General features: G+C 45.4%; 1 protein-coding gene across 1 annotated transcript in view; it reads right to left on the minus strand.

Annotated features, from left to right (window-relative positions):
• The window catches only part of adamtsl3 (ADAMTS-like 3), a 264426-nt gene that overhangs the window by 140383 nt on the left and 97165 nt on the right, over positions 1-26878 (minus strand). The window contains exons 4-5 of the mRNA XM_055661003.1: positions 10168-10295; positions 3685-3730 (exon numbers count right to left, since the gene is read on the minus strand). Of these exons, the coding sequence (XP_055516978.1) occupies positions 3685-3730; positions 10168-10295 (174 nt within the window). The remainder of the gene's footprint in view (positions 1-3684; positions 3731-10167; positions 10296-26878) is intronic.

The following is a 26878-nucleotide window of genomic DNA, read 5'->3' on the forward strand; positions in this document are numbered from 1 at the left end:
AACTGCAGATGCTGGTTGACACCGAACATAGACACAAAAAGCTGGAGTAACTCAGCGGGACAGGCAACATCTCTGGTGAGAAGGAATGGGTGACGTTTCGAGTCGTCGTGGCTATCCCTCGATGTCGAGGATGATGGTCTATGTTCTGTTGTATTTATGGACTCGCAGGTGGTTTATCAGTCCAATCCTGCATCTCCAGTGTTTAGTTTAATTTAGAGCTACAGCGACCTAGTTCGTGCTGACCAATGGTCAGCCACATACTAGTTCTATCCTGCACTGTTTTGAGAAAAAACGTTTTCACCCAGAGAGTTGTGAATTTATGGAATTCCCTGCCACAGAGGGCAGTGGGGGCCAAGTCACTGGGTGGATTTAAGAGAGAGTTAGATAGAGCTCTAAGGGCTAGTGGAATCAAGGGGTCTGGGGAGAAGACAGGCACGGGTTATTGATTGGGGACGATCAGCCATGATCACAATGGATGGCGGTGCTGGCTCGAAGGGCTGAATGGCCTCTTCCTGCACCTATTGTCTATGTTTCTATGCACTCTAGGGACAATTTACAGGCAAACTTGCACATCTTTGGGATGTGAGAGGAAACCCACGTGGTCACAGAGAGAACGTACAAACTCCACACAGACAGCATCTGTAGTCAGGATTGAACCCATGTCTCTGGCGCTGTGAGGCAGCAACTCTACCACTGTGCCAGTGATGAGATTACATGCTGAAAGAACATCTATAAACGTCAGTTCTAGCTGCATGGTTGGATCATGATCACTCCCAGAGGACAGGTAGAGAATTATCTTTCATTTCCATCACAGACGGCCTCAACAAGTAGACATTGTACCATTGCCCCCACGGGGAGAGTGCCGTTCCTGCCAAACTCACTGTACACTCAGGGATCGCAATCTTATCTTGTTGATGTTGGTCACAGCACACAGAACCATGCACGCATATAATGTGTGATGCCTTGTAACATTGAGGACTGGCACCCCCTCTATAATTCACCGCTGATAGCTGAAACGGAATCAGTCCTAATAGCCTGCTCCAGCAAACAATGTATCCATGGCTTGTATAATGTACGGTTCCATTCATGAGTGTAGCAGGCATTGCCAATAGATTTCCACAAGGGATAACACAGCAAAGCACACACAATGACAGGTAAAGTTTAGCTACGGCAGCTGTGGCTTGCACTAATGAATAACACTCAAACAGGGCCCACAACGTTCTTCTCAGATCTCCCCACTCCAAACTCCCCTCCTCAACTGGCCTTTTGCTGCCTCGTCTCCTTGCTCCTGACTAAAGACAATGGTCTCTTAATGTTGAAACGTAGAAACAGGGAACCGCAGAAGCTGGTTAATACACAAAAGATGACAGAGTGCTGGAGTAACTCCGCGGGTGCAGCAGCATCTATGGAGCTAAGAAAATAGGTAACGTTTCGGCCCGAAACCCTCCCGGGTTTCGGCCCGAAACGTTGCCTATTTCCAGAAGGGTTTCGGCCCGAAACATGGCCTATTTCCTTAGCTCCATAGATGCTGTTTCACAGAGTGCTAGAGTAACTCAGTGGGTCAGGCAGCATCTGTGGAGAACATGGATAGGTGACGTTTCACAGAGTGCTGGAGTAACTCAGTGGGTCAGGCAGCATCTGTGGAGAACATGGATAGGTGACGTTTCACAGAGTGCTGGAGTAACTCAGCGGGTCAGGCAGCATCTGTGGAGAACATGGATAGGTGACGTTTCACAGAGTGCTGCAGCAACTCCGCGGCTCAAGCAGCATAGGTGGAGAACATGGATAGGTGACGTTTCACAGAGTGCTGGAGTAACTCAGCGGGTCAGGCAGCATCTGTGGAGAACATGGATAGGTGACGTTTAGAGTGCTGGAGTAACTCAGCGGGTCAGGCAGCATCTGTGGGGAACATGGATAGGTGACGTTTAGGGTCGAGACCCTTCAACTGGGGTGAAGGAGCCATCTTTGGCACAAGGGGCGAAACCATGGTTTTTTTAATTTTTCAATATTATACCACTTTGTCTTGGTGATTCTGGTTCCTCCTGAACCTTTGTGGAGTAGAACTTCCCATATCAAGTGTTGTATTTTCAAAGGTCTCTCATCTCTCTGCAATCACGTTATACCAAGCAGTTCTGGATAGATATGATTGTCTTTGGTAATCAGCGAGAAGCCTTGAATAATACAACAATATAAATTATAAATAGCCAGTCTCACCCTGGTCACTCCCTCTTGCCCCGTCAGGCAAAGATACAGAAGTTTGAAACTGCATACCTCCAGATTTAGGGACAGTTTCTTCCCAGCTGTTATCAGCCAACTGAACCAGTTAGAGTGTGGTCCTCAGCTAGAGTGTGGTCCTCATCTCCAGTTAGATGTGGCCCTTGTGGCTAAGGGGATCAGGGGGTATGGAGAGCAGCCAGGTACGGGATACTGAGTTGGATGATCAGCCATGATCATATTGAATGGCGGTGCAGGCTCGAAGGGCCGAATGGCCTCTACTCCTGCACCTAATTTCTATGTTTCTAATGTTTCTATGTTAGAGTGTTGTCCTCACTCCTCCTTGGAAAACGTTGAACTCCCATAAATTGGACCATCTTGCACCGAATGCTGTCCCCTTTGTCCTTTACCTGTACACAGTGGATGACTTTATTGTCACCATGTTGAGACTCTTCTTTGACTGGATAGCACGCAATCAAAAGGCTTTTAGCCGTGTCTCAGTAGATGAGGCAATCGCGATAAACGAAAGTAAACTATATCCTCATGGTGCACGTCCAAAGCCAGAGAGTATTCCTCTTCTGGGAATGTCATCTCTCACCCAGATGAAGACAAATAAACAAGCTCGTCATTTTCTGACACAGAAGCTCTGTCCATCAAATCCATCCACCCCCACACCCCATTTATTTTACTATAACCCATTTCCCTTCCCTGTCCTTCAACACCCACCCTAAATCCCCTCTCACCCACCTCCAGTGTACAGTGGCCAACTAACCTGCCCTCCACCGCATCATGAGGATGTGGCTTTTCACTGTACCTCGGTACACGTGACAATGAACTAAACTGAGAATGGGAACACCCAGGTGAAACATAGAGAGAAGATGAGCACAGACAAGAACGTGGCAACGTTTGCTAGCAGCACTCCCTGTAACATCGCTTCTCAAATCCATTGTGCTTTCTTCAAATTATCTGATAATGTATTCTTAACAGCCAGCTACTTCACTTTGTTGTGTAGGAAGGAACTGCAGATGCTGGTTTAAACCAAAGATAGACCCCAAATGCTGGAGTAACTCAGCGGGACGGGCAGAATCTCTGGATAGAAGTTTCTGTGGTGGCCTTTCTGTTTCTGGGTAACGTTTCGGGTGACGAAGGGTCTAAACGTCACCCATTCCTTCTCTCCAGAGATGCTGCCTTTCCACGCTGAGTTACTCCAGCATTTTGTGTCTCTCTTCACTTTGTTGGATAATTTCAAAGTACCGGTTCTAAATTATAAAACTATCAGCAGTCTGCTCATGTTACATGAGACAGGAAAATAACATTTTATTGATCAATGTCATCATGCACTCTGAACAAAAATACATAAGAAGCAAGTCCACTAGTGCCGTGTAAATTCTCCCGCTGCACGAGGAACACAACAGAATAACGGTAATCCACATATCTTTGTTCATCAGATGCTTTTAATTCAGAACTTACCACATTGCTGCAGGTTCTGTATCTAATGTTCCTTCCTTCACATCGCCTAAGAGAGAACAAATAAAAAAACGCTGATGTAAAGAGCAGGTTTTAACATATAACCAAACCGATGAAATGCTTCACAAAAGCTCCCATTATAAATTGAATTATCATAGGTGCCCGGTTGAACAAAGGAAGCGTTCAATGGTCAAAATCTATTAATCCCTGATAAATTTAAAACGCTCTTCACGACTAACAAATTTGGGTCTTCAGCCAAGATCATAAGCTTAGTGAAGCAAATTAAATCATTTTTGACAAGGGCTTTAGCTCTGGTTCTGAATCAAGCAAAATTTTACTTCACCTGTCAAAACATTAGTAGAAAATACCTGCCAGGGTTTAGGTATAATGAAACTAGTCATTGAGTGAAGCCCCATAGTGCACGCACAAACATAGGTCAACCTTCAAAGACCAAGCATAATTTTGTTTAAATATTTCCGACAACTATCATAATCAAATGTTCACAAGCAAAATAAAACTCTCTTCCCTGCTAATGTCTTTTCTAAAAATAAATCTATTATCAATAGTTAAGCAGCCAAGATGAGCATGCATCGGAATATATGTTACAGGTTTATTGTGTAACCATTGTCCATCTTTTAAGAAGAATTTTGTTTGAAAAAATATCCAGACTGTTCAATGATGAATAATCTGCCCCTTTCTGTTAAATCGTTTATTACACAAGAACCCACTGTTCGTGTTACTCATTAGGCAAGTGGTCCTTTCATGCTAAAATGCTTACAACACATACCTAGTTTTAGAAGCAAGGAAACGTGAAGCCTAGAGTTCACGTCAAACCAAGTACAATAATGCTCTGTAAACTTAGTGTAACAAATGTAAACTCAGACAAATACAGAGGGGACCTCTCCGTTACTGGGCAAGTGTTAAATTAAACATAAATGAACTGAATTGAGTGACCAAGTTGTCATTGAAACATCCCTGATACATGTGGCACTATTTTGTTTGCAGGCATGTCCAGGCTTCAAAACTCTTCCAGTTGCATGTGATGGAATCGAACAAACATTGCTCGAGACTGAAGGAACTGCAGATGCTGGAATCTTGAGCAAAATACAAACTGCTGGAAGAACTCAGCGGTTCAGGCAGCATCTGTGGAGGGAATGGATAGACGACATCTTGAGTTGGGGCCTTTCTTCTGACTCAAGAAAAAAAAGATTTAATAGTTTAATGATTTAATCATTGATGTTAAGCACCAGTATTAACTTTGGGAAGAAAGACCTATCATTATCTCCAGTCTTGAATTTTCTTTCCTGTGTTGGGCGACACGGTGGCGCAGCAGTCGAGTTGCTGCCTCACAGCACCAGAGACCCAGATTCAATCCTGACTCTGGGTGCTGTGTGTACAGAGTTTGTACGTTCTCCCCGTGACCTGTGTGGGTTTTCTCCGGGCGCTCCGGTTTCCTCCAAAGACGTACAGGTTTGCAGGTTCATTGGCTTTGGTAAAATTGTAAGTTTTCCCTTGTGTGTGTGTGGGGTAGTGTTGATGTGCGGGGATCGCTGGTTGGCATGGGCTAGGTGGGCCGAAGGGCCTGTTTCTGAGCTGTATCTCTAAACTAAACTATACTTGAGATCAGTATAGTCCACCCCTTTCTCACTCTCTCCCTGGTAAGACCTAATAAATGCCTGAGATTTGCAGGGACTTGGTGCAGGGAGTTGGTGCATGGAGTTGGTGCATGGACTTGGTGCATGGACTTGGTGCATGGACTTGGTGCATGGACTTGGTGCATGGACTTGGTGCATGGAGTTGGTGCATGGACTTGGTGCATGGAGTTGGTGCATGGAGGGAGTTGGTGCAGGGACTTGGTGCATGGAGTTGGTGCAGGGAGTTGGTGCATGGACTTGGTGCATGGACTTGGTGCAGGGGCTTGGTGCAGGGAGTTGGTGCATGGACTTGGTGCATGGACTTGGTGCATGGACTTAGTGCAGGGAGTTGGTGCAGGGACTTGGTGCATGGACTTGGTGCAGGGAGTTGGTGCATGGACTTGGTGCATGGAGTTGGTGCATGGACTTGGTGCATGGACTTAGTGCAGGGAGTTGGTGCAGGGACTTGGTGCATGGAGTTGGTGCAGTGAGTTGGTGCATGGACTTGGTGCATGGAGTTGGTGCATGGACTTGGTGCAGGGAGTTGGTGCATGGACTTGGTGCATGGAGTTGGTGCATGGACTTGGTGCATGGAGTTGGTGCATGGACTTGGTGCATGGAGTTGGTGCATGGACTTGGTGCAGGGAGTTGGTGCATGGACTTGGTGCAGGGGCAGGGAGTTGGTGCAGGGAGTTGGTGCAGGGAGTTGGTGCAGGGAGTTGGTGCAGGGAGTTGGTGCAGGGAGTTGGTGCAGGGAGTTGGTGCATGGAGTTGGTGCAGGGAGTTGGTGCAGGGAGTTGGTGCAGGGGCTTGGTGCAGGGAGTTGGTGCAGGGGCTTGGTGCAGGGAGTTGGTGCCGGGGCTTGGTGCAGGGAGTTGGTGCAGGGAGTTGGTGCAGGGAGTTGGTGGAGGGAGTTGGTGCATGGAGTTGGTGCATGGAGTTGGGTGCAGAGGAGCTTGGGTGCAGGGAGTTGGTGCAGGGAGTTGGTGCAGGGAGTTGGTGCAGGGAGTTGGTGCAGGGACTTGGTGCAGGGAGTTGGTGCAGGGAGTTGGTGCAGGGAGTTGGTGCATGGACTTGGTGCAGGGAGTTGGTGCATCAACTGGAAAGTGTCTGAAAAGGGTCGAAACTCCCTGATGGAGAGGGGAATCTAACAGAGGTCCTCTCATCTTCCACACTGACTCAGGGAAATTGCCATAATTGCCGCATCATTAATTCTCAAAATGACACTCCAATTATTGCCATGGTTAGAGTTCTGTAACACTGTACATGAGCACGACTAATTCTCCTCACATTCCTCTCTCCCTGACTAATTTGTCTCTGCTGTTTGCTCTGGTGCCAGGAGCCTTCTGAATGTCCACACAAGTTGGGCTAAGTGTGGTAAGAGGCTGCTGGTGATTATAGGGTTCATATGATGGAGCATTTTCTGGTGCTTGCTCATTAGTCATCCTGCTGGCAGAATGTTTGAAAGTAGCGTTGGCTCCTTGGTCTTATAATGTGTTTCACGTGGAATGGATTTGGCTGGGATTCAGCAGATGTCACCCACAGAAGCAGCTGCCTTATCCACACATGGCTTCCAGATATCATTCCGCCCACAGACTCGAAAAACGGACCTCGAAAATCACCATGGATCATGAAGAGTTTGTGTTCACCATCTACCTCACCCTTCCTGCATCTCCTCATTGGCATCCGAGTGGTGGCAGGTGGACCTCCTGCAAGCAGCACACCAGCCCCCACTCCAGCAAGGTACCCAACGTCACCTATCCATGTTCTCCACAAATGCTGCCTGACCCGCTGAGTTACTCCATCATATATTAACCACCAAGTGCAGTTCGTTGTATCTATGACCTGATATTTTGTGCGGCACGGTGGCGCAGCAGTAGAGTTGCTGCCTTACACCAGAGACCCAGGTTCAATCCTGACTATGGATTCTGTCTGTATGGAGTTTGCATGTTCACCCTGTTTCCACGCTGTATCTCTAAATTAAAACGAACTGTTTGTCTTTCCAAAGATGTTTCCTGATGTTAACCCAACGCACGTTGTTTGCTCTTCTGAGTAAGGGCGATCTCTTTGGATCATTGCACCTCAGGACTATAATAGACAATTAATTAGTGAGTAGGAAAGAACTGCAGATGCTGGTTTACATCGAAGGTAAACACAAGATGCTGGAGTAACTCAGCGGGACAGGCAGCATCTCTGGAGAGAAGGAATGGGTGACGTTTCGGGTCGAGACCCTTCTTCGTTAGTGAGTGAGTTATAGAGTTTAGTAAGCAGGGAATCAATGTCTAGGAGGAGGTCAGGAATGGATGTGGACCATATAAATGAAGAATCATTCGTTAGTTCATCACTGGATGGATCCAATAGCTATATTTCACACTGAATAATTATCTCATTTACCTCAAAACTTTGAGCTATTTTCTCAGTGCAAATTGTAGCAAATGAGCTCTGTTCAATCAATGACAATAATTAGAGAATATTATAGATTTGAATGTAATGTTTCTAAAAGGGGAGCAAATGGAACATTTGCAAAGCTCCAGGCATGTGTTCATCTGGAGCTGCCGTTAACTGGAAGCCAATGTTCCCAAATGTTTATGGATTACTTTCCTACTTTGTAAGTCGAAGCAATTTAAACTCCACCATGGGTCTCCACTGGGGTTTATTTTGCTTATTTTACCGTCACGACAGTTTGACTGTACCTCGACACACGTGACATAATAAACCTGAACTCTTCTGGGATTTACAAATGGACAAACGCTCAGCTTGCTCATCTACATCATCTGATTTGTGAAATAGAATATTGCCAAATGTACGCGTTCAAGAGATGAGCATTAAAGCTTGCTGTTTAGATACATTTAGTTTCAAAATATATCCAAAGTTTCTCTCCTTTGGGGCCGGCACGGTGGCACAGCGGTAGAGTTGCTGCCTCACAGCACCAGAGACCTGGGTTCGATCCTGACTACGGGTGCTGTCTGTACGGAGTTTGTATGTTCTCCCTGTGACTGCGTGGGTTTTCTCCAGGTGCTCCTCTGGGTTTCCTCCCACACTTCATAGACCTACAGGATTGCAGGTTGTCTGAAGAAGGGTTCTGACCTGAAACGTCACCCATTCCTTTTCTCCAGAGATGCTGCCTGACCTGCTGAGTTACTCCACCATTTGGTGTTTATCTTTGGCATAAACCGGCATCTTCCTACTGGTTTGCAGGTTAATAGACTTTGGTAAAAAAAAATTGTGAATTGTTCCTAGTGTGTAGGACATTGCTAGTGTGCGGGGATCGCTGGATGGTGCGGACTAGGTGGCTAAAGGGCCTGTTTCCGTGCTGTATCTCTAAAGTCCAAAGTACTTGAATGGACCACGGCACACTGGACAGAAAGGTTAAGCTTGGGACGTCCATTGTAAGCAAACTCCAACACACAGTTACAATACACGCAGTTCTGTGAGTTTGATAAATGTTGATGTATCTGCATTGGTCAGTTGGCCTAACTCCCACAACATCGAACAGCAGGAAGAAGGCTAAAGTACAAATATTTCATTTTCTCTTTGAACCAAGTCACGCTGAGGAAATAGGAAAACAGACTTGTATTTATATCCCACCCTTTACAACCCTGGCACACGTCAAAGCATTTTACAGCGAATATTATCTTTAATGTATAATCACTGTGGCAAGGCTGGAGAGAGTGGCCAATTTGTACAAACCAACATCCCACAATAAGCAATGTGGCTACGATTAGTTCAACTGTTTTCGTGACTTTGGCAGAGTGATTACTATCCACAGTGTTGAAACGGTGCCAGGGGATATTTTACATCCACTTTAAGGGGTTGGTAAGGCCAATCGACATGAATCCTCTGACTAGAATCAGACTCAGAAATAATTTGTTGCTGCCTGCGGCTTCTCAGAAGTACTAATCCCAGTCTGAAGAAGGGTTTCGTCCAGAAACGTTGCCTATTTCCTTTGCTCCATAGATGCTGCTGCACCCGCTGAGTTTCTCCAGCATTTTTGTCTACCTACTAATACCAGCGTGCAGGTTTCTAGAAATTATCTCTAACTATGTTACTTTAACTCTGCTTCTTGTGACAGTAAATAGAAGCAAGTCTAGGCCAATCAGCCCGTCAAGCCTGCCCCTGCCATTCAACATGACCCTAACCAATCAGTGACCTTTCCCCTCAGCTACTTAAACCAAAGTTTTAATTATGATTCGATGGATCAAACATGATGGAAACAGGCCCTTCGGCCCACCAGGTCCATGCCGACCATCGATCACCTGTTCACTAGCTCTATCCCACTTTCACATTCTAGGCAATTTACAGAAGCCAATTCACCTACAAACCTGCACGTTGTTGGGATGTGGGAGGAAACCGGGGCAACCGGTCAAAAACCCACGCGGTCAGTGGGAGAACAAACACCATACAGTCGGCACCCGTAGTCAGGACCTAACCCACGTCTCTGAAACTGTAAAGCAGCAACTCTACCGCTGTACCACCATGCTGCTCTCAGTTTAGTTTATTGTCACGTGTGCCGAGGTACAGTGAAAAGCTTTAGTTGCGTGCCAACCAGTCAGCAGATAGACAATACATGATTACAATTGAGCCGTTCACAGTGTACAGATACAGGATAAGGGAATAACGTTTAGTGCAAGGTAAAGCCAGCAAAGTCTGATCCAGGACAGTCTGAGGGTCACCAAAGAGGTAGCTAATAGTCCAGCACCGCTCTCTGGTTGTGGTAGAATGGTTCAGTTGGCAGATAACAGCCGGGAAGAAACTGTCCATGAATCTGAGGGTGTGCGTTTTCATGTGAAACTTTGTGAAAGGCAAGAAGAGACTTTATTTAAAACGTCCGGTTTAACGATTCTTCCCTCACCTGCCGTTTAAGCATCGACGGAGGGAATAGGAGGCTCCTCCACCACACGTCCTGGAGCAGTCACTCCAGGAGCCCCACGCATCCCAGCCAGTGTCCTGGTCCTCATCCGAGCGCGTGATCCGTGACGTCTGGAAAATGAGAAAGTAAACATTACGTGGCTGAAGCTTGCAATCAACCCGATCAAAGGGAACAAACCCCCCCCCCCGCCTCGCCAGGTAATACGGAGAGAACTGCAGATGCTGCAATCTTCAGCAAAACACAGAGTGCTGGAGTAACTCAACGGGTCAGGCAGCATCTGTGGAGGGAATGGACAAGCAACATTTCGGGTCAGGACCCCTTCTTTGCAACCCAAATATTTAAACTAACTAACACAACTCTCTCTCTCTCCTCCCCCTCGTTGTACACCTATATTTCCCACTATCCCCCCCCCCCCCCCCCCCCCTTTCCTCCCCATCCCTGTCCCCAAACAATACAGTAGAACTTTATTTATCCCAGGAGGGAAATAAATTTTCATCTACATTCCACCTACATCCCTTTCTCTACATTCCTTCTTTTAGGACAGAAATGAGGCAACATTTCTTTAGTCAGAGGGTGGTGAATCTGTGGAATTCTTTGCCACAGAAGGCTGTGGAGGCCAAGTCAGTGGATATTTTTTTAGTCAGCGATGTATAGATTCTTAATTAGAACGGGTGTCAGAGTTTATGGGGTGAAGGCAGGAGAATGGGGTTAGGGGGGAAGAGATAGATCAGCTATGATTGAATGACGGAATAGACTTGATGGGCTGAATGGATGAACTCTGCTCCTATCCCTTATGACCTTACGACCCAAAACGTCACATCCATTCCCTCCACAGATGCTGCTTGATGCATTGGGTTATTTTGTGCTTTGCTTAAAACACCCTACATGTGAAGCAGATTCAGATTCAGATTCAGATTCAATTCAGATTCAATTTTAATTGTCATTGTCAGTGTACAGTACAGAGACAACGAAATGCATTTAGCATCTCCCTGGAAGAGCGACATAGCAAACGATTTGAATAAATAATAATAAGTGTCCGGGGGGGGGGGGGGGGGTGGTGATTGGCAGTCACCGAGGTACGTTGTTGAGTAGAGTGACAGCCGCCGGAAAGAAGCTGTTCCTCGACCTGCTGGTTCGGCAACAGAGAGACCTGTAGCGCCTCCCGGATGGTAGGAGGGTAAACAGTCCATGGTTGGGGTGAGAGCAGTCCTTGGCGATGCTGAGCGCCCTCCGCAGACAGCGCTTGCTTTGGACAGACTCAATGGAGGGGAGCGAGGAACCGGTGATGCGTTGGGCAATTTTCACCACCCTCTGCAATGCCTTCCGGTCGGAGACAGAGCAGTTGCCATACCATACTGTGATGCAGTTGGTAAGGATGCTCTCGATGGTGCAGCGGTAGAAGTTCACCAGTTCACAAGCAACCCGGCCTCGTGACATTGGTTTTCCATTGTGATGTAACGGATCGCTTGGTCCACGACAAGGTACCGGGTTTGCTGGAGGAGCGGGAGCAGGAGCGGGTGGAAAAGCCGCTGGCACCATGCCTGCCATTCCCTGCTCTTGGAATGTGCCAGGTAATTCTCCGTGGGCCCGCACTTAAACATTCCCTTCAATGTCAGCCTAATAAATTTTCCAGTAAGAGGGCTTTTCAGTCAGGAATAACCTGATCCACTTCATATGGTCTTACTCAAAATATCTGAATTTTCAGAGGTAAATTTCATAAATATCCTCGTTTGCAACCCACAATGACTCACTACTGATGGTATAGATCTCTCTACATCCAATCATCCAAACGCTCATTTTGCATATATCGTTTTTCATCCTTGTCTGGACTTATCAATATAATCCTCAACAATACATACTAATTATATGCACACGCTCTTCTCAAGTGTATTAGTTCCTGTTAATCATTCCTGATGGGGGTCTAATCCATATTTCTCAATAGAATTGCTCCTTCCAGTCTAAAGGTTTCCCAGACATTAATATCCTGAGATATTTATGAATGGTTTAACCCTGTCCACTTCACTTGTATCTTTTTCCACCATTTTATGACATTATGCACAACGAGAAAAATGTTCCACCATAGCATGTGTGGTGTAATATGTCATGGGCATAATTGTATTGTCTGTTTAAGACACCATCAGTCTAGAGAAGGATCTCGACCCGAAACGTCACCTATTCCTTCGCTCCATAGATGCTGCCTCATCCGCTGAGTTTCTCCAGCATTTTTGTCTACCATTGCTAAAGACCGTGTGGCTTTCAAATATGATACTTGGAGAGAAAACTCGTACATTTGGCAACAACTGTAAACTATAAGTAATTACTGGGCTCCAGTCCTCGTTACAGTGGTGAAACATGGATGAAGAAGATGAATTCAGAAGCGTGGTGGCAGTGACCACCTTTGGTGTCAAGGCAGGATTTGACCATGGAAGTCATCAGTGGCTTTGTTAAATCCCGTGTTAATGAGAAGCGTTTCAAACACCAGCGCTTCCGTGACCCCTTTCAAGTTACACATCCTGCTGCTCAAGGTAACTCACTTTCCGCTGACTGGTTAGCAAGCAACAAAAGCTTTTTACTATACCTCGGCACAAGTGACAATAAACTAAACTGTTCCTCTTGCGGTAGGATTGTGTCACCATCCTGCACCTAACACCCAAAACTCCCCACCCAACTGTACAGGACTTTAGCAATCAGCTTTTAGACTTTAGATACTGCGTGGAAACAGGACTTCCCGCCCAATGAGTCCGCACCGACCAGCGAGCCTCGCCCACTGGCACTACCCGACCCATTAGGGACAATTTACAACTTTACTGAAGCCAATTAACACGTCTTTGGAGTGTGGGAGGAAACCAGAGCACCTGGAGAAAACCCACGCAGTCACAGGGAGAACGTTAAACTCCGCACAGACGGTTAGGTCAGGATCAAACCGGGTCTCTGGCGCTGTGAGGCAGCAACTCTACCGCTGCTCCACTGTACAATATTGATATTGCTCAATATACACTGCTGTTGCTGCTCCTTGGCTCCTGTCAATGTTTCAAATTACTACAAGGCTTCAATCATATTGCCAACATTTCTTCAAAGGCTCCCAGCCACGTGTGATTTATCAGCTTCAGTTTAGTTTATTGTCACGTGTAACGAGGTACAGTGAAAAGCTTTCTGTTGCTTGCTAACCAGTCAACAGAAAGACAAAACATGATTACAATAAATCCATTTACAGTGTATAGATACATGATTTATATGCCAGCTTTACCCTAAATATATGTGCCTCCAGAACCCAAATGTTGCTTTTTATGTTTCACACATTGGTATTTATTTCTGAATATAAATCTACCATTGGCTGGTGTGAATTTACTGCCAAATATTCCAATCATTCTACTCCATGGAGATCAGATGACTGTGTACTGCTGGTCTTTGACCTGGACACAAGACATGAACAACTACACTCTAACCTTCCACTGGCAGCCTTTCAATACTTGCCTTGGACTTTATATACGGAATCATGGATTTTTTTTTCATGTGGAAATTAGATCATAACCTTTGGCTATAGTTCATGTGAAATTAAATGCAAAAATCGGAACGGTTTGGTCCCAGATGCAATGTTCCTTAAACACCATTCCAAGCATGACATTATGCCATCTGGCTTCTCTTTGAAATACATTGAAAGAAAGTTCCTGTTCTTAATTCAGAGTTATGGATCAAAATTACTTGGGAAATTTATGGGTTGTCCATTCCAGTTTAAAGACATGTTTAATGATCTAGGAGATCTGAAATAGTGGCCGACTAATTTCCCTGGAATCTAATGTTGCCGTTCAAAAAACTGAAGTCTCATTAACTCAAATTTTAATTATTAGTGGAGATTATTTAAAAAAAAATCTCAATCCTTCCTTCAACTTTGGGGATGGCACGGTGGTGCAGCGGTCGAGTTGCTTCCTTACAGGGACCCAGGTTCAATCCTGACAACGGGTGCTGTCTGTTTGGTGTTTATACGTTCTCCCCGTGACCTGAGTGGGTTTTCTCCGGGTGCTCTGGTTTCCTCCCACACTCCCAGGTTAATTGGCTTTGGTAAAATTGTAAATTCACCCAAGTGTGTGCATGTAGGATGGTGCTAGTGTACGGGTGATTGTTGGTCGGTGCGGACTCGATGGGCCGAAGAGCCTGTTTCTGTGCTGTATCTCTAAAGTAAAGTAAAAGTTAGTAAAACTAAATTAAACCACCGGTTAGTTTGCTCAATCCAATTTTTCTCTTTTCAATTAATCTTTTTTTCCCAATCCCGTTCAAATTTACTTTCTGCACTTGGTTTTACATTCCGTGATCCAACATTGCTTTGCATTGATGGCCAGTTCCACAGAAGCAAGTAGCCAGTTTCTCTTCACCAGCGGGTTTGGCGGGAAGACCAACCTGTCGCAATACCAAGTCACACTTCACTTCACATCAGGGACGTCAATGATAAGCGGGAAGAGGGGCACACCTGATCCCACAGGGAACCTGATAGATCTACAGATCCAAGTCACCCTTCACTTCACATCAGGGACGGCTCGATTGGGGTTTGTAACTTTGTAAACTATTTTCTCGCAGAGAATATGATCTTGGACCTCTGCCTCAAGGTATGCAAGCAAAAAGATGTCACTGTAAAGTTTTGTCATGAATGTTGATCATTGGGTGGTGCGGCTCGAAGGGTACAGTACAGTCTATTTTATTGACATCAGGGATATTCTTGGCAGCACGCAACAGTCTCCATTAAACTTGCTCCTCTCACTTTGTAGCTCTGCCCCCTAGTGTTGGACACCTCCAACCTGGCAACAAAGGCTGAGAGTCCATGCAGACCAGCAAGCAAATGTTGATCCTAATCTCATGTTATTCTGCACACGTCCTCAGCAACTCCTCCAAGGGTTCACTCTTCACCTGCACACAAACAACGGCCAATTACCCTAGCGACCAGTATACCTGCGGGATGTAACGGGAGCATCTGGAATGTAGAAGGATAAGAGGGGATCTTAGAGAAACATATAAAATTTGTAAGGGATTGGACAGGCTAGATGCAGGAAAAATGTTCCCGATGTTGAGGGAGTCCAGAACCAGGGGTCACACAGTTTAAGAATAAGGGGTCGGCCATTTAGGACTGAGATGAGGAAAAACTTTTCACCCGTAGACAGGATCAAACCTGGGTCTCTGGCGCTGTGAGGCAGCAACTCTACCGCTGCACCACCCTGCCACTTGATTAAAATCACACAAGCCAAAGATTTAGGCCAACATACTTCACATTGCAGTGTAAAACTGCAAACTGTGCTCTTTGGCTCTGCTTCCTGCATTTATTGGAGGTGTGCTCGTATAATCCTTAAATATTTTATTCATAAACAAAGGCTTGCCAAACACCCTTTTAAAGAACTCAGCCTGAAAACAATACTTTGTGCAAATTACCAACGACATTGCATTTGTATAACACGGAGCCATCACCTCAAACAACCGGACTGTTAAACTTATGAGGTGGCAAAGACGTCTTCAGACAATGTGGTATTATCTCACAACATGGACCTATAAAAACGCCACCGCCAACATTCAACAAATCGAGGCACAAGAAACTGTTTATTGTCCAGATTTGAGCATCTACAGAGCGCTGGAGGAACTCAGAAAGTCAGCATCTGTGGAGGGTGATGGACAATGTTTTGGTTTGAAACTCCTGCAGATTGAAGGATCTTCTTCAGATTGAAGAATAGTCCCACAAGCCAAAACATCATTTGTCCATTTCCCTCCCATGAATGAATGGATATTGTCCATGTCTCTGTCCATGGAGCTGCTGCTTCAGAAACGGAGACTTTTGCTCAACAGTATGAGGTTTGGTCTTACAGGTTTCCGTACAGCATTACTTGCTTTAACGGGATGAAAGCTGAAGCCTCCACGCGGTGCGTACAAGGTAATGTTGACGACAGGAACTGTACCACAGTGACTGACTGAAGTAGCCAATTCTGCAACCACTGACCCTCAACCATCACTGACTGACCGGAACGACGTGATATAGAAGATGGCCGGACATGAGGAAGAAGACTTGCTTTAACACAAGCCTTCCACTGTACACATGACAAAAACTGCGCTAAGATCATTTGAGCATCACAGCGCTGGAGGAACTACAGAAGGAAAATCTGTGGAGGGTGATGGACAAAACTCGACCTTCAAAAGAAGATTGAAGGTCTTCTTCAGTGAAGAAAAGTCCCACAGAAACATCCTTCCATTTCCCTGCCATGAATGAATGGATTTGTCCATGTCTCTGTCCATGGAACGCTTCATTCAGGCCCATTCAGAAACGGAGACGTTTTGCTCAACAGTATGAGTGTTTGGGAGAGGTTTCCGAAGGAGTTTAGTTGCTTTAACGGGAATTCGGACGCGGTGCGTCGAAGGCAATTTGACGACAGGGACTGTACCACAGTGACTGACTGAAGTAGCCAATTCTGCAACCACTGACCCTCAACCATCACTGACCGACCGGAAAGACGTGATATAGAAGATGGCCGGACATGAGGAAGAAGACTTGCTTTAACACAAGCCTTCCACTGTACACGTGACAATAAACTGCGCTAAGATCATACTCATTGCCAAAGGTCTACAGAAGGAAAAAGGTTAAAAACTCGGCCTTCAAAAGAAGTCCTATGTCTGGGCAGTTGGTAGGGGTGTTGCCAAAATCTGCCCGACCATAAACAGAAATGGAGATATTGGAAAAAAAAAACACCTGGTTCACATCTGCAAGGTAAATGGAGTATTCGACATGAACTGGACAAAGTGAGGGCTTGGGCCAATTTCTAAATCGCTCTCAAGTCCTAGAACAAAGAACATATCCCTACAACTGTTAATGGTTGAAAGTTCCAGTGCCTCAGGCGAATGCTAGCAGATCTACACAAGGTCACCAGCGCAGCCTCTCTAACCCCCGCCATCGAGCATGGTGTTTATAGAGAGGGCCTTACCATTCACCCACTTCAGTCTGGAAATCAGAACAGATCGCAGCGTTCTCCCCCCCGGTTTCTGCGTTGACGTTTTGATTTGTACTAAATCGTTAGATTTTATAAAAAGGCTGCAATTCTCGCGCATCTAATTACAAAGGGTTTCGATGTTGCTGGTTGCGTTTCCCAGTGGGGTGTCCCACTACACACCTGCACGCCATCAAACGGCCTGGAGTGACATCGGCTTCACTGGCACCGTGACAAATAGAGCCAATGCACTAAACGATGTGAGGCGAAAGGAACGGCTAAATATATACACACACACACACACACACACGGCAATCCTGGCTGCAGCCCCACAAATCAATAACATGCTGGGATTTCTGCCGGGAGGCAAATGGTAAACTTCTAACAGGAGCTCACATTAACCCCAAAATTGTTTCCTTTAGTTCTTCATAATTTGTCGTGGATTTAACGTTCAGCAGATTACAATTAACAAAAATATTATTGCTGCTTTTAGCAGATTCTATACGCCGTCACTAAAAGTTTTCAAAAGCAATCATTCTGCCTGCATGCAAATAACTGCACTCAGACTTTACTGCCTCTCTAATGACTCACTAATCCCTGGGTTCCATATAATGGATTCCATATTTTGCCTCCAGGGTTAGAGCAGGTTAGAAAACAAAACTACCTACAACAGCCTCAGCTGATGAGAAAGCAAAATAAATTAGTATCGCAATTTGATTTGTAGTTGGAGACACGTTTCTCTGTGGTGAAGATTCGATCAAACTGTTGTAGGCTCAAAGTCGACTCCCCCACTGTCTCAACTGATTACAGGCAACTAACAGTCTTGGTAATCCCACCAGAATGCATTCATTCAATGATTGAACAGGCAACTTAAACACTGGTCTAGGGAAAGAGAAACTAGAGGGTGGCACAGTGGTGCAGCGATAGACCTCCTGCCTTTCAGTGACATACACCTGGGTTCAATCCCGACCACGGGTGCTGTCTGTGCAGAGTTTGTACGTTCTCCTTGTGACCACGTGGGTTTTCTCCAGGTGCTCCGGATTCCTCCCACATTCCAAAGACGTACAGGTTTGTAGGTTAATTGACTTGTGTAAATAATGGCCCCAGTATGTAGGAAAAAACTCGTTTGAATGGGTGATCGATGGTCGGTGTGGACTCAGTGGGCTGATGGGCTGCTTTCACGCTGTATCTCTAAACTAACCTCTAAGCTATAGAGAAACAGACCAAAGGGTGCCTCAGTTTCCAGTCTCCTTTATTACAAATTGTCCCTCAATTTATTAACCATTAAAGTATCTGGCTGTGGTCCTCCTTGGTCAAACTGAGACAAGTTTCTGGAAGGCCATTACTGTGGGCAGCTCGGTTGTAATCATGTATAGTCTTTCTGCTGACTGGTTAACAAAAACTTTTCATTGTACCTCGGTACACGTGGCTATAAACTAAACGCAACTAATCTACCACCCAATGGCAACTAATCTACAGATGCTGCCTGACCCAGTTACTCCAGCACTTTGGACAGGGAAAAATCTCGACCCCGGGTGTAACGGATAGTCCCATAGACCAAAATACTGTTAACTCAGTGGGACAGAGAGGACTGCAGGACAGATAGTGACCCGCCCAGTTGCACTTACCCCCATCATCAGCACGAGAGGCTGTGGCAAACGTCACCTATCCATGTTCTCCACAGATGCTGCCTGACCCGCTGAGTTACTCCAGCACTCTGTGAAAGAACCTATCCATGTTCTCCAGAGATGCTGCCTCTGCCCGATGCACTTCCCCGCTGACCCTTACTCCAGCACTCTGTGAAAATGCGTCACCTATCCATGTTCCATCAAAAAAACTGATGCCAAACTCGACCCGGGCTGACCCCTTCTGCATGGTGCAGCACTTTCATCTATGGAGGTTAGACAGGAAACCTAGGCAATGTTTCGGGTGTGCTGAGCCCCCTCCTCTACCCTTTCACCTATGGAAACCTGTAGGCAACGTTGCAGATGATACAACGGATTGGCCATCAGAACAACCCTTCCTACAGGGAGGTTTAGCGATGGTGCGCTGACAACAACGTTGCCTTATTTCCTTAGCTCCTTCAGGAAGTCCAGAGGTGGCTGCCTGACCATTAACGGGACGGAGTGGAACGTGTTTTCTAGCTTCAGGTTCCTGGGAGTCAACTCTGTGAACCCACATCACTCTGATCAAGAAGGCTCATCAGCGTCTTCTTCAGGAGACTGAAGAAGGTCTGCCTCCTCCCGCTGAACTTCTACTCCATCAAAGCTCCTTACCAACTGCATCACAGTATGGTATGGCAACTGCTTTCTCCGAGGGAAACTGCAGAGGGTGGTGAAAATTGCCCACCAACACCGGTTCCACGCTTCCCTCCAGAGTGTAAAGCAAGCGGTCTGCGGATAGTCAGAATCGAAAAACATGGACTGTTTAAAATATCCGGGAGGCGTAGGTCTCTCCGTTGCCGAACCAGCAGTGGGACAGGCTTTCCGGCGGCTGTCACTCTCTAAACAACGTAGGACTGCCAGTGTTTATTATTTATTTTTTTATTCAAATCGTTTGCTATGTCGCTCTTCAAGGGAGATGCTAAATGCATTTCGTTGTCTCTGTACTGTACACTGACAATGACAATTAAAATTGAATCTGAATCTGAATCTGAATGTTAAGTATTGCGTGAATGGTTTGATTTATTTAAAAAATGAAAACATTTAATTAATACTGCTGAAAATAGTTTTTTCATGGAACACGAATGTTTCAAACCACAGCGTCTGGCTATTATTATTGGCTTTACCCAATTTTAAATGACCAAATGTTACATCTGAAAAAATATATTCAGAACACTATGATTCAGTTTGCTTGGGGTGTAAAAGGCATTTATTTAGCAATCTGTAAAAATATTAAAAACATTTCAAATCATACCTATTAAGTGGTTCGGTGCCAGCTACATTTTTGGAGACTCCTCAAAGCCCACCATATGAGTGCAATTAGCAGGCTTGGTCATCAACCCAGTTAGAAGGCGCGGTTTGTTCTATGGGCAAAGGCCACCTTCAGCCCAAGGCTTCACTGTAGTACTGCTACAACTCAACAGTGCTAAATACACATCTAACTGTAACTCCCCCTCCCATTCCCACACTGACCTCTCTGTCCTGGGCCTCCTCCATTGTCAGAGTGAGGCCCAGCGCAAATTGGAGGAACAGCACCCCATATTTCACTTGGGCAGCTTACACCCCGTCGGTACGAACATTGACTTCTTAAACTCAAAGTAGCCCTTGCCTTCCCTCTCTCTCCACCCCCATCCCTCTTCATTGTTACCTTCTCCCAACTAACAATGCTCTATGTTTAGAAAGGAACTGCAGATTCTGGTCTAAATCGAAGATGGACACAAAATGCTGGAGTAACTCATGGGGACAGACAGTGTCTTTGGAGAGAAAGAATGGGTGATGTTTCGGGTCGAGACCCTTCTTCAGACCGGTCTAATGGAACAATGATCTACTCTACATTTTCCTTGATCCACATTCCCTTTGTCCTGTTTTCACACCTTACACTTCCTTATCTGTACACTTCCTTATCTATGTACCTCCCTCTCCCCTGACATCAGTCTGAAGAAGGTTCTTGACCCCGAAACGTCACCCATTCCTTCTCTCCAGAGATGCTGCCTGTCCCGCTGAGTTACTCCAGCATTTTGTGTCTATCTTCGATCTACCTGCAGTTTGTAATGCTTGTGACACTCTGCTGCAAGCAGGGAAATTAAACTGAAGAAAACGTCAACTTTGAGTGCAGGCCAAACCTACAAATAAACAAAGTTTATCTTCTGAAACGTGCCTTTTCCTCATGTAACACATACCCGACTCCTACACACTTCCTGGGAGGTGATTAATGGGACTTGCAAACATCCATTACAACAAGATACTTAGCTGCTGTTACATTTTACAACAGTGGTTCGAGTGGATGTTCAATTTTTGTGTAAAAACAGAACATCGCACAAACTCTGGTGTCGTGTTATGATTTTTAATTGATGCATTCCACATTTTTGACTCAACAGAGGCATAGAGATTGATGGGACAAGCCTAGTGTTTGTCCCTAATTTATGGGGTTGTCCTGCAAAGCGTCTGTGGGCCTGACGTTGTTTGTGGCTGCTGTTTCCAATCCTTCAATCCTTTCCTTTGCTGCAAGTTAAGGGTCTACATCCTTCTCTGTGATACCACTGTGGTGCAGGGAGAACAGGGGAAAGAATGTCCAGAAGGATTACCGATATTCGATGCAAATCTTTTGCAAATATAAGTCCGTTAGTTAGATTAGATTTCCACCACAGGTTGTCAGGGACACGGACTCAATCATGTTGCAGGAACCCACCTATTAAAAACCCTGAGGTAGACAAAAATGCTGGAGAAACTGGGCGGGTGAGGCAGCATCTATGGAGCGAAGGAAATAGTCGAGACCCGAAACGTCACCTATTTCCTTCACTTCATAGATGCTGCCTCACCCACTGTGTTCCTCCAGCATTTTTGTCCACCTTCGATTTTTCCAGCCTCTTAAATATTAAAAACTCTGTGTAGGAAGAAACTGCAGATGCTGGTTTAAACCGAAGATAGGCACAAAATGCTGGAGTAACTCAGCGGGACAGGCAGCATCTCTGGAGGAAAGAAATTGGTGGTTTTTCGGGTCGAGACCCTTCTCCAGAGTCTGAGGTGGGATCTTGACCCGAAACGTCACCTATATCTTTTCTCCAAAGTTTCTGCTGGCCCGCTGAGTTACTCCAGCATTTTGGGTCTATCTTGGGTGTAAACCAGCTTCTGCAGTTCCTTCCTCCACACCGTTAAACCCTCATGCTTGGCTGGGTTGGTCATTGTCGAGATGACATTTGTATTCTCCAGACTGGAGATCTAAAAAGAATATGAGCTACATTTGTTTCATATACAGCGTAAAGCAAGCCAGAATTTCCCATCAGATGAAAACTTACGATCACCTTCGAACTTTAAAGTGTTTAAAGTATCTTCTCGTGCTAAAGATTTAATCACTATTAGAGTGCACCTCATTTAAGGACTTTGTGCTGGATGTGTGCAAATCAATTTAGTTTAGTTTAGAGATACAGCATGACAACAGGCCCTTCGGCCCACCGAGTCCACACTGACCAGCGATCACCTCGTACAATAACTCGATCAAAAGGACAAGAGAGAGTTTTACAGAAGCCAATTAATCTACAAACCCACACTGGAGTGTGGGAGGAAACCTGAGCACCTGGAGAAAAACCATGCGGTCACAGGGAGAACGTGCAAACTCCACATGGACAGCAACTTTAATCAAGATCAAACCTAGATCTCTTGCGCTAAAAGGCAGCAACTCTACTGCTGTGCCACTATGCCACCCTAGGAACTATCTAGAATTGTTTTGAAACTATATTCTCACCTTGACTCCCTCTGGTAATAGCAATTCCTTCTGGCCTACCATAACTTCATCACTGCTTACACGATATAAAATTAAAGTTGCTTGTGACGTCTCTCATGTTGCAGCCCGTTCCATTTTCTTCACTGCATTTGATGTGATGACAGATAGATAGGTCACCCCACCCCAGCCTTGGCAAGGTTCACAATCCATCAAATACATCTCCCCCAGATTGTGCAGCTTCAGAAGGCTTCACAAAACACTATTTGCGTTATTCTAGGAAAATGTGCCACAAAAGCAGAACAAGAGAACTTATGCCATTGGTTAATAATACAACCATGTCAACCATTCGCCCATCTACTTGATCTGTCTACATGCCCAGGTGCCAATACAAATGCTTTTATGAAACATTTTCCTCTTCTTAAAATAAGGTGGGAGAGATCCTCATGGATTAGTTTAAGGTCAAAACTTAAAATAGACCGAACATGAAAGGGAAATGTTCCCATGTTTCATCATTTGAACAGAATGCAGTGTGGCATCTGTCAACAGTCCCATGCTGGCTTCCATCATTAGCTACCCAGTGCAGACGGAATGTGAACCTGCTTTTACTTTGGGCTTTAGAGATTGAACAGGCCCTTTGGCCCACCGACCAGCAATCACTCCGAACACTAGCATCATCCTACACTCTAGGGACTCTCGGTATACGTGACAATAGACAGGATTGTGAAGACCGCCAGCAGGATTGTTGGTGCTCCACTCCCTTTCCTGCTGGACATATACAGGAAGAGATGTATCAGCAGAGCCATCTCCATCATCAAAGACCCCTACCACCCATCGCATCACATATTCTCCATCCTGCCATCTGGGAAGAGGTACAGGAGCATTAGCTGCAAAACCAGCAGGATGCTCCTCAGCTTCTTCCCGCAGGCTATAAGACTGATAAACGGACTTTGCCCCCTGCCAAAGTATCGCGCACCAACCACCAACCTGGACACACTGCAGCAGAGCCACTGTCGTGCCGCTGCCGATCGGAACGCCTGTTGAATGTTTAGTAGAGAGTTAAATTTGTTCATGATACATGTATTTTTATTTCTATTTATTTTTAATGCACACTGAATGGACACTGGTTGAGCAACGTTTTTTTGTTTCCTCTGGGTATGTGAGTACTCAGGAAATGACAATAAAGATATACAATACATTACAATACAATAAACTAAACTGATAAACTGAATTTACAATTTTACCAAAGTCAATTAACTTACAAACCCTGTACATCTTTGGAGTGTAGCAGGAAACTGGAGCACCTGGTGAAAACCCATGTGGTCACAGGGAGAATGTACAAACTCTGTACAGACAGCATCCATAGTTAAGATTGAACCCGGGTCTCTGGTCCTCGATTCACCTACTCTGGGAAGAGACTCGTTCATCCAGTTTATCCTGGAATTGCAGAGATGATAGATTGTGGCACAGCAATCAATGCTTCAACAATCCCGAGTATCGTATTAAAAGATCAGCTGGTAATGTATTTAAAGTAAATATTTCCTGCTCATCACATCAGTTCCATGCCACTCTCGCCATCTAAAAATATTCTCAGACTAATTTATGCTCGTCATATTTCTTATAGACTGACAATAACATTTGTCCTTAAATGATACGTTAAGAGAAATGAAGCAAGATTAATATGTCCAATTAATGGAGCCAAGGGCTGTAATCTTTATTCTCAGCCCTGCCAACAGATTGCTTCTGGTTTATAGGTTTCAGATGAAATTGAGAAAGCCAGAATTATTCTTAAAATAGAAAGATGAAAGAGATTGTAGATGTTGGATTCACAACACAAACTCCTGATGTTGCAGAGTATAGCAGGTCAAGCAGTGCCTGTGGAAGCAAAACATGATCAAGCTCTTGTCCTGAAATATTGTCAAACATCTATTGTCTCGTCTTTGTATAGGAGCAGGGAGGTTCTACTGCAGTTGTACAGGGTCTTGGTGAGACCACACCTGGAGTATTGCATACAGTTTTGGTCTCCAAATCTGAGGAAGGACATTATTGCCATAGAGGGAGTGCAGAGACGGTTCACCAGACTGATTCCTGGGATGTCAGGACTGTCTTATGAAGAAAGACTGGATAGACTTGGTTTATACTCTCTAGAATTTAGGAGATTGAGAGGGGATCTTATAGAAACTTACAAAATTCTTAAGGGGTGGACGGGCTAGATGCAGGAAGATTGTTCCCGATGTTAGGGAAGTCCAGGACAAGGGGTCACAGCTTAAGGATAAGGGGGAATCCTTTAAAACCGAGATGAGAAGAACTTTTTTCACACAGAGAGTGGTGAATCTCTGGAACTCTCTGCCACAGAGGGTAGTTGAGGCCAGTTCATTGGCTATATTTAAGAGGGAGTTAGATGTGGCCCTTGTGGCTAAGGGGATCAGAGGGTATGGAGAGAAGGCAGGTACGGGATATTGAGTTGGATGATCAGCCATGATCATATTGAATGGCGGTGCAGGCTCGAAGGGCCGAATGGCCTACTCCTGCACCTATTGTCTATGTTTCTATGTTTCTATGTCTCCATCGATGAGGCTTGACCACTTAAACTCTGCCACTTGAAATGCTTTCTCATTTAGGTTAAGTTCCAAATTAGGACTCAACACACAACTTATATGTTTGGTAAATGCAAAGTGCTGGAGTAGCTCAGCGGGTCAGGCAGCATCTGTGGAGAACATGGATAGGTGACATTTCACAGAGTGCTGGAGTAACTCAACGGGTGCAGCAGCATCTATGGAGCTAAGGAAATAGGTAACGTTTCGGCCCAAAACGTTGCCTATTTCCAGAAGGGTTTCGGCCCGAAATGTTGCCTATTTCCTTAGCTCCATAGATGCTGCTGCACCATAACTCAGTGGGTCAGGCAGCATCTGTGGAGAACATGGATAGGTGACGTTTCACAGAGTGCTGGAGTAACTCAGCGGGTCAGGCAGCATCTGTGGAGAACATGGATAGGTGACGTTTCACAGAGTGCTGGAGTAACTCAGTGGCTCAGGCAGCATCTCTGGAGCAAGTGGATAGGTGACGTTTCAGGTTAGGACCCCCCTCCAGTTTACCAATCACCCACTGCCAATTACCCCCACCCTCCCCACTTTTATCCACCCATCGCTTGCCAGACTTTGCCCCTCCCTGGCCTCTTTTCCTCTCCCCCAGTCCATCAGAGTGAAGAAGTGTCTCGACCCGACACATCGCTTACCCATTCTCTCCATAGTTGTTGCCTGATCCATTGAGTTACTCCTGTACTTTGTGCTTTTCTTCAGGTTCCAACATCTGCATCATGTGACTATATTTTTGGGAGTGTGACATATATTTTATTAAATCCACAGGCCTGACATGGCAACGCCACAGGCAGCACAATTAGATTTATCATCAGCCTTTTAGGACTGGGCAGAACACATCAGGATTCCCGCTGCTAATTGCACGAAGGGCAATGTCACACATTCACAGATGTTGCATTACCCTGGTGATGCCCAAATATGTCCAAACGCAGATGTAATACTGAGGCATCATAAGGCACTGGTCAGTCTGCTTTTGCAGTATTGTGACCAATTTTGGACCCCAAATCTGAAGAGAGATGAGCTGGCGTTGGAGAGGGCCCAGAAGAGGTTTAAAAGAATGGTCCTGGTGATGATAGGGTTAACGGATGATTAGCATTCAATGGCACAGGGCCTCTAAACACTGGAGTTTAGAAGAATGAGGGGGGAAACTTACTGATTCGAGAAAGGCCTGGATAGAGTGGATGTGGAGAGGATGTTTCCACTAGTGGCTGAGTCTAGGACCAGAGGTCACAGCCTCATAATAAAAGAAGGTACCTTTAGAAGGGAGATGAGGATGCATTTATTTTGCCAGAAGGTAGTGAATTTGTGGAATTCATTGCCACAGACGGCTGTGAAGGCCAAGTCATTGGGTTTTGGGATTGACAGATGCTTGATCAGATAAGGGTGTTATGGGTTATGGGGAGGTCAGGAGAATGGGATTAAAAGGGAAAGTTAGATCAGCCATGATTAAATGGTGGAGTAGAATCGATGGGCCAAATGGCCTACCTCTGCTCCGATGAAATGAAACCCTCTATCATGATTTGTACAAGTGCATGAGTCTACATTCTTGGGAAGAGGGGCTGAGAAGATTGACAGCGGAACAAGATAGAACAATGGAAAACAATATGATGAAAGAAGTCATAATCGAAGCGTATCAGGAAAACAAATGGTAAGCCGTTGTGTAGACTTTGAGCTCTGTGGTGTCCTAGTTTGAATCATTTTGTTGACAGAATATTTTATGGTTGGCAATTCTAGATCCCAATGTTTGGATTTTATAGATGCAGT

This window comes from Leucoraja erinacea, chromosome 33 (assembly GCF_028641065.1).
Source record: "Leucoraja erinacea ecotype New England chromosome 33, Leri_hhj_1, whole genome shotgun sequence".
NCBI lineage: Eukaryota > Metazoa > Chordata > Chondrichthyes > Rajiformes > Rajidae > Leucoraja > Leucoraja erinaceus.